General features: G+C 41.0%; 1 protein-coding gene across 1 annotated transcript; it reads left to right on the forward strand.

Moving 5' to 3' along the window:
* Nucleotides 1-238: 238 nt before the first annotated feature.
* LOC104961970 (myotonin-protein kinase-like) lies at nucleotides 239-9,505 on the forward strand (the record flags this gene model as incomplete). The annotated part of the gene is made up of 3 exons (XM_010790339.1): nucleotides 239-1,296; nucleotides 9,170-9,261; nucleotides 9,422-9,505. Coding segments are annotated over exons 1-3 (342 nt in total), but the record flags the coding sequence as incomplete, so codon positions are not given.
* Between the last annotated feature and the right edge of the window lie 103 nt (nucleotides 9,506-9,608).

Genomic DNA, 9,608 nt, shown 5'->3' on the forward strand with positions numbered 1-9,608 from the left:
ACTCAAGTGATCAGTGACACAAAAACGAAATACAAAAAAGACACAAATACTAACTTTATATAAAAAAAGATGCTTTATTATGCATATGGAAGCTTGGAGCTTTAGTTTGATGCCACTGCAGCTGTAGGATAAAGAATAAAGTTTAAGGCGGTGCTGTGTGGCAGCTGTGGTGTATTTATAAAGAGAGAAGTGGAAGGAGGCTGTACAGTGGAAAAGTCGAGGCAGAAAAGTCGGGGAGGAGAAAGAGCGGAGAGAGACAGAGAGTACAGACACAGAGAGCTACTGCAATAGAGGAGGAAAGAGGGACAGAGTGAGTAAACGGGTAAACAGACGGAGAGCGAAGGAATTTCAAATCCACTGAGCTGGGGAGAGGAAACTGTTCTGCAGGATGGTGACATGACATGAGCAGGACTGAGAGGGGAGACAGGGGGAGAGATGAGTGACACAGCAGGGACACAAACATAATCACGGGGACTCAAAGACATCCTTGGACGGTTGACAAAAAAGGAGATTTGCGCTCTTCAAAACATGACATGAGTGTAACAGCAACAGTTCAGGTCAGTGGTTCCTGTTTCTGTCACGGGGGGGAGAAAAAGGGGAAACAAGGACAGGTAATGTAAAAAAGTGATAGACGTAAAAGGGAAAAAGGATTTGTTTCAGATCATGTACATGCTTCTCTATTGGGTCTTGCTGTTGTAGTAGACCGTTTGGAGTACTTTGGACACAAGGAGCGGAGAGAGAGGGAGGCAAAGACCAAAAAAGGTCTGGAGTCAGAGCTGGAGAAACTGCAGGCTTGACAGATGCTGCAGAGCCATGGGGAGAGGAGAGGAGGGACAGGCAGAGACAAACAGGAAGGAGAAAATAACCTAAGTGACAGTGAACTATAAGAAACTTGGGGTGTGGTTAGGTGGGATCCAGAAAGAGTTCCAGAGAGTCAGTGTGTGTGACGGCGGGGGGGTCAGGTGGGTCAGTCCCAAGAAGAAAGTGAGGGCTGGCTGTTATTGTAAATGTGATTCAGTGATTCTAAACAGAGCAACTGTTAACCCTGAGGAAGAAGAGCTTTACTGTAAATGCGTCACACCATGGACACCAGGGTTTCAAAGAAATTCTAAACGGACCCCTCACCCACCATGTCCACGGGCCCTGGCCTTGGTGCACTTGTCCCCGCCGAGGGGCTCCAGTCCACGGGGCCTGTTGGGCTCCAAACCCTGTTGGACCTGCTGGTGGGGGTCTACCAGGAGTTCTACTCCTCACACTTTGCAAGGGAGAAGTACGTCGCTGGCTTCCTGCAATGGGGTGAGTGTTTTCCTCTTGTTGCTAAGTGTATACGTGTGTGTGTGTGTGTGTGTGTGTGTGTGTGTGTGTGTGTGTGTGTGTGTGTGTGTGTGTGTGTGTGTGTGTGTTCTTTTTATGTGCCAGGTTCTTCTGCTTTTGCTTGACTGACTCACACATGAAGCCACTGGCGAGTTCCTGACAACTGTTTAAATTAGATATTAACATGTTGACCTAGATTACTCCTCCGGTTTCTGACAGTACTTGTTGCTTGGCGAACACTTTGTTTGGCAAGGACAGTGAATCGATACATCACCAAATGTAGCATTGCGTGCGACTGAGCACATATTTTAGCCGTTTAAGAGCTACATTCCTGAGTAAGGACAACACAAGTTAATTTATTATTGACTAACTCTGTCAATGAGGAACTGTCTCAAAGCTAATCCACTAATTCCATGTTGGTGATTTGACTTGCTCGCATTGTTTAACTGTTGGAGAACTAATGTATAGGCAGAAAGGAGCCTTAACAAAGTTTCACAAATCCACTACATACACTGAACAAAAATATAAACGCAACACTTTTGTTTTTGCTCCCATTTTTCATGAGATGAACTCAAAGATCTAAAACATTTTCTATATACACAAAATAACCATTTCTCTCAAATATTGTTCACAAATCTGAAAAGATCTGTGATAGTGAGCACTTCTCCTTTGCCGAGATAATCCATCCCACCTCACAGGTGTGGCATATCAAGATGCTGATTAGACAGCATGATTATTGCACAGGTGTGCCTTAGGCTGGCCACAATAAAAGGCCACTCTGAAACATGCATTTTTGCTTTATTCGGGGGGTCTGGGGGGGTCCGAAAACCAGTCAGTATCTGGTGTGAGGGTTAGGATTAGGGTTAGGGTTAGGGTTAGTGAATCGAGTGGCCCATGGTGGTGGTGGGGTTATGGTATGGGCAGGCGTATGTTATGGACGATGAACACAGGCCACTCGATTCACAACATTACCCTAACCCTAACCCTAACCCTAACCCTAACCCTAATCCTAACCCTCACACCAGATACTGACTGGTTTCGGACCCCACAAACCCCCCCAATAAAGCAAAACTGCACGTTTCAGAGTGGCCTTTTATTGTGGCCAGCCTAAGAAACACCTGTGCAATAATCATGCTGTCTAATCAGCATCTTGATATGCCACACCTGTAAGGTGGGATGGATTATCTCGGCAAAGGAGAAGTGCTCACAATCACAGATTTTTTCAGATTTGTGAACAATATTTGAGAGAAATGGTTAATTTCCTTCGGGATGAATAAAGTCTTATCTTATCTTATCTTTGTGTATATAGAAAATGTTTTAGATCTTTGAGTTCATCTCATGAAAAATGGGAGCAAAAACAAAAGTGTTGCGTTTATATTTTTGTTCAGTGTATTATGTTCACATTGGATGATTCTGCTCTTACAATTTACCTGAGTGCCACTGCAAGTTTGTATTTGTTATGATTTGATGCAAACCTTATATGTGTGTGGCTTCTAAAACCTTTACCAATCCTTTGCTCTTAACTGGATGAGTCCCTGAATTAGTTATTGATGTCATTTGTTTCAGCTTTCTCCACTGAAACAGACTGAAGCTAACCAAACTGAGCCATGGTTTGTTTAAAACAATGTCAGGATTAAATATAGTGATGGTTTATTGTTGATTCATTATTTGCCAAACTGTGGGCTGTGTTTGGCCAATTAAAAGTCAGTGAAGCTTCAGGTGTCATGGGTCTCAGCGCACTTGATGACATCTCCACCTTCATTTATGTGCTGGAGAATATTTTGGGAAGCATGTAAACATTTGGATTTATCCTTAGAAAAAAAGTCTGGACTTTGATCTCTAAACCGTTGATTTAAGTTTGGGTTCATAAATGAATTACATCACATTGGGTGCTGGAATCAGATTTTTTCCTAAATAAAATATATATATTATAGGTCACATGGTATGTCAACATCTGATTTATAAACAAACTCATATAGCGATAATATTACTATCAAATTGCACTAAACACATGAATGATTTGATATTCATCTGCTGTAAATCCACACTGGATTCCATTTAAAGAGCGACCGACAGACAAAGGTCAGCATTTGTTCAGGGATTACAGCAGCATATAAACAGCTCTCTAAAATGAGCTGACCTCTGTGTTCTGACCCAGAGAGCAACCGGAGACCACCAGAGCTGGGGGGTTTCAAAATGGAATCCGCTAAAATGATTAGTTACCTGTAAAACGTATCACAATAAGAAATGCAATGTAAATAAAGACAAGAGCACATGTATATCCAGGGTTTCCCACACATAGACTATACTTGGGCGGGCCGCCCAAGTATATTTCGCGACCCATTTCGTTTTTATTTTATTTTATTATTATTTTTTTATTTGTAATCGTCCGTGACCACGACGCCATCTGCGATCGATTAACTTGTGGACAATGATCCCTTGCTCTACGTTTCATATAGGTGTTCCCATAGATCTAGTCTCTCTTGAAGAAACCAAAATAGGATAACAAATATTTTATTTATAGGAAAACCTTCCTTTCATGAAGCATATCCAGGCAGCAGCCTATACACCAACACTTGAGCACATACTACAGTTTGAAAAGCAGAAATAAAATCTGAGCTCTATTTTAGTTTAACACACACAGTTAAGCTCACACACACTATTTAATGAACATATAGGTTCACCTGCTGAATTAAAAACAGAACAAATGAAGAAAAGAAAGTGAAAACCATAAAGCAGATTCAGGCAGTAGGCGTATAGATTCACACTTAAAGTATTAGCCTACAGAACAGTACAGCTTACAGAGAATAGAGAACCTCTGATCCTTTACAACAAACACTATACAATCTTTTTTGGTTTTTAGTGACATTGTATTCCTGCTAGTAATCCATCATTTTTAGAAATGTTACAGAAATCTGATTACATCTTTTTTATGTAACTAAGTTGCCTTCTTTTGTTAAAAAAAAGCATCACGTGGTAACGTAATCAGGATACAAAAAAGAGTAACTGTATTACCTTTTTTTTAAAAAGACAATCTGATTGCTTGTACATTTTTACAAGAATGGGTAGTACTAGCAGTTACAGCACTTACAGTACATTTTAAAATAAAGATCAAAATATTATAGGTAGTCTGCCTGAATTATCAATTTGCTTTCATTCAGGCTTTCATTCTTCTTTATTTTAAATGTATTTTTGTTTTAATGCAATAGGTGGACACCTGACTTATTAAACACAAATACTGTGTTTGCTTTTAATTCATGTATTAAAGAGCCATTTTGTATACAAAATAAATTGGTTTCTTCTTTTCTAAGGTCACATTGTTCTGTTGTCTTACACTGCAGTAAAACATGCGGGTACCTGCCTCTGCTCTGTGTAAGTCTGATAGCATGTCATCTCAACTCTCCTCCCTCTGTCTCTACTAGTGTCAGCAAACCCTTGAATGTGTGTATCTATGGTACTGTTCAGTACCGGGGCATGGGGTCATCATGTGCCCTCAGTGGTGGGACACTCCAAATGTAACCACACAATGCGTCCAGGAAGGAGGATCCAGTGTCCAATGTGTCTGTGTTAAGACCCTTCCTTTGGTCAACTTTTTGTTTTAATCAACTAGTCTTTGGCATGCCCCATAGTGAAACCGTATATATCTTAAGGGTGTCTTGTAGACACTGGTGGTGATTGAGATGAGATTAGAATAATAAAGATCTGGATTTGATGAGGAGTGGACTTCTGATGAGCTCAACTGGATATAAAGACTTGAAGGAGGGCCTCCTTGATCTTGTCTTTCAGCTGACGCCAGCAGAATAAAGAATAGATACAGTTTGACACAGCCCCATGATTGACCAATTGGCTAATTTTTTACTCAAAGAGTGCACTCATTATCATTATATTTTAGAGGCAGCTGAAGGAGTGAGAGAAGAACAATTCAAATGAATAACTTAAATGCATTTAAGATTTGAACTTACAATATGCTTCATTAGTGTTCTTCGCAACTACCCTACTGAGGAAATATTTATTGTGAAGTCAGAGGCATGTGGAAAGTATGTTTATTTGCAATTTTTATGAACCTTTCGTAATGCGGAAAAGCTTGCACAATAATACTTTAACACTCAGTTATTGTGTTGCCCTCTGTGAAGCTCAGTGAGGCCTTAATCATTAAGGTTTGCTATGACGAAAATAACTGGTGGATTCTGGTCACCCTCTACATGGTTTTCCTAATAGGTGAGGTCAGTAATGGATACAGAGTCAACATTTACATGAGCTGACTGCATCACTGTTTTTTTCTTTCATTAAAAATATCACTAGTAACAGCAAGTAACAGTAGAGTTTACATGTTGTCCTTTGTGTTGATATGAAATCAACATCTAATAAATTGTACATTACTAATAATAATTGTACAGTCTAGCACAATTCATTCACAAACCATGTGCTGTATAGCAGCTGTCTATGTGCTTTCAGCCTGATACAAAACATTTGTTATCCACATATCAGAATGGATTATTACGGAGGGTTTAGTCATCAACATGTGCAGTCATGGGATATCCTCACAAGGCCCTTCAGCTATTCAAATGCGTTTCTTGTTTTATGTCCTAATTGGAACTGTGTAGACATGAATCAAGCAAATGACAAGCAGAAATGTTAGTAACAAATCTTACATAGAGACTTTCCATCATATCAAATAACTGTTCATCAACACATTTGATACATTTTGTAAACCTCTCTCCTCCATCTCTTTGCCCTGACGTTCTTCATGGAGGGGAGTAATTTCCATTCATGACGATAGGAAGCTGGCAGAGGGGCCGGCCGAGCACTTACACTGGAAGTCTTGAATAAACACAAGCTGGCACACTGACACAGGACATACGCGCATGCGCGCGCATGCGCGCGCACACACACACACACACACACACACACACACACACACACACACACACACACACACACACACACACACACACACACACACACACACACACACACACACACACACACACACACACACACACACACACACACACACACACACACACACACTGTTCCACAGACTTTCTTTTATTGGTGGGATACAGCTGCAGGAAGCAACCAGAACAAGACGGACAGCGAGGTCCATTTCCTGCCCAGAAACAAACAGAATCATTTTTCTCCCAGTGTTTGGATTTTTGCTAAAGAGCATCTGTGAAGTGATGTCACTGAGGAATGAGCAGACTGTTCAAACTACACCCAAAAGTTATCAAGGTGTTGGGTGGACATTATGGGATGTTTTTCATGGCTTTACTGTACATCAGGAAGTCATCGGTCAGACTTCCACATAGCTAAGAGAATATTAATCGACCTAGACAACTACATGAGGCTGTACGGATCTGGATTTCTGGAGCAATGACATATCCCACCTGGCCAAACGTCCTAGCATTTTTTGGATTTGGCCAGGGTGAAGCACGTCTGGGCACCTTGTCTGCTGCCACTGTAACCTAAACCTGGATTAGAAACAAAGACGGTACAAAAGAAGTGGACATAGTCATCATGATTCCACCTATGGGTTTGTTGAATGCTTTTTAAGCTGAGAGTGGTGCAGGAATGAGTCCTAAACCTGTAGATAACTTAACCTTTTACCACTTCCAGTCCCCTCGTCTCGAAGTCAACGTTTTTCAGCAAGTTTGTGGTTAGAAGTCTGAAATAAGGTCTGTGGCTAACACGTGTTCAACAGCAACTTTTCATTAGTAATAGTATCCAGATATTTCTGACATTGCACTTGTCCGACCAATGCTTCCATAATTGCCCATTCAAGCTTGTGCACCCTCTTTGTGAGTGGCTGTAGCGTTTTGTTTCTCTGTAGGCTCCAACATGTTGTCATGGATTTAATGAGTGAGTGGTAAGTGGAGACTCAGGGATGTTCCAGAATATGACAAATCCTATAATGACCCTGATTGAAGTGTTTACAAGCTTTAAAGCGATCAGATGATTTGACCTTCTGGATGTCCTTGACTGATCTTCCTTTTTAAGATGTGGTCATTTTGTTATGACTCTACTTCTATAACATGTGAAAACACACACCGTTTCCTGATCGGTGTGTCCCTTCAGTTAGAAAATTATATTTACCATAAAGGGAGTTCCTCTTCAGCAGAGTAACTGTCTGAATTGGAGTTGCTCAGTACATCTAAAAATAGCAGCTATCATTTATGAATTGAGGCAAGTTTCCAGTCCTTCATTTTTATTTTCATTCCCCACCTCCTCTACACACTTAGAGGAATGCAAGAGAGAGAACCTGCAGGCACACACACACGCTGCGGCTTCAGAGCTCAACGTTTCCTGAGTCAGAGGACAATCCTGTGACAAGGATCCTTTATCCTCTGCGAACACATGCTGTCGCCCTGGGTCAGGGGCTGGGCATGCATGTTGCGTCACAGAAAAACACACAGACGACTGTTTCTATGCTAGAATAGAAATAGACTGATGAATGGACAGCATTCATTTTGATGTCATACAGATCACTGACGTTTGTACTATTGCACTACATAGGGGTGGCATCTCGGTCTGTAGGGACTTGGCTTGGGATCTGAAGGGTAACCGGTTCAGGTCCAGATCCGACCAAAAATACAGAGTGCGGACTGGTAGCCTGAGAATTGCTGGTTTGCCTCCTGGGCTCTGCCGAGGTGTCCTTGGTGCAAATCAAGGACTGAAATCCCCATCAGGGCTTAATGAAAGTGATCTTAATCTCAATCTCTTTAGGAATTTATAAAAAGTTTTAGTATGGTAACAGAAAAAAAAAGGTAAATATATAAACCAATTTAATTTGGCCGCATTTTATGTCTTCTCTGTTTATTTGTTTTGCTTTTATTTATATTGGGGGCAGATGATGATGATGGTTTTAGCAATGACATAATATAGGGTCACTTGATGTATTTTAAATGTGATGTTTGAACCTGATTGAGACTGTGTGCCTTTGTGTTCTATGTGTTACCTGGCAGCTAGACTAAAGTTAAAGTGAAAACAAAGAAAGGGGAAGAGGATTATAGAACATATGGAGCTAAACCAGCATGCAGCAAAAAAATCTGCATAACACATTGTCTCTTGTATGTTTATTTCCCTCAATAGTTTTCTCCATTCACTTTGAATGGGGTGACGTCACGCTTTGCCGAACTGCATTGTGGCTCCGTCGCCTCGCTTTGCCTCCGTTGCTCGCTTCAAAAGTTGAGAAAATTTCAACTTTTTAAGCTTCGACGGAAGCGTCAGCCAATCAAATCATATGCCAGTACAAGCTCTAGCCAATCAAACCGCGTGCTTGTGTGATTGGTTGTTGGTTGAGCTTCAGACACGCCCGCCGGCAAGTTTCAACGCACGCTGCCGTGTGGACGCTGCGTTAATTTAATCTAAGTGATGCTAATTATGTGCTAGCTCTTGCTTCATAGTAAGTGTTAGAGTAAATTAGATTGTAAGTGTAATTCTATCAATCTTTTCATATATGTCTTACTGCAAGAAAACAAATAAGCTCAGTCCGCAAAATGCCATACCATTTCTTTTATTGATGTAATTTTACATCAATATATTTGTATATATTTATTAAGTTACTTATTTATTTAATTTTGGCTTAGCACAATCAAACAAACAAATCAAGCATGCAGGGTTTCAAATGACCCATCTGAACTCCTTGTATGAAATTGAGGATAAGGATATGTTTTTTCAACTGTGGTACTGTGGGTGCTTAGGAAGTTTAAGTCCTTCCATCCATAAAGACACAAAACATTTCTGCGTTACCATCTGTCATGTTTCTGGTTGATCAGATCCCTTGTCCTGTCTTATTTGTAAGCTACAATGTATCATAAAAATGAAACAATCTCTCCCTTCTCTCGTCCAAACACAGCCGAGCCCCTGGTGAGGCAGGTGAGAAGGACTCGCATCAAAAGGGAAGACTTTCATATCCTGAAGGTGATTGGCAGAGGCACATTCAGTGAGGTGAGCAGGAGTGATACTCATATTAACATGATCTGATCAAGCATTTTGAAGTATCTGCTTTTACACTCTATTTACCCAAATGTCTTCCTATTTCATGAGCAGTGACAAGGTCTGTTATTAATTTGAAACTTCACGTTCTTCTTAATCGTCACCGCTGCAGGTTGCTGTGGCAAGGATGAGAAGCACACAGCAAGTGTATGCTCTGAAGATTATGAATAAGTGGGACATGCTGAGGCGAGGAGAGGTACACACACACACACACACACACACACACACACACACACACACACACACACACACACACACACACACACACACACACACACACACACACACACACACACACA

The sequence above is a fragment of the Notothenia coriiceps genome, unplaced genomic scaffold (genome assembly GCF_000735185.1).
Source record: "Notothenia coriiceps isolate Sejong01 unplaced genomic scaffold, NC01 NC01_scaffold00034122, whole genome shotgun sequence".
NCBI classification, from domain to species: Eukaryota; Metazoa; Chordata; class Actinopteri; order Perciformes; family Nototheniidae; genus Notothenia; species Notothenia coriiceps.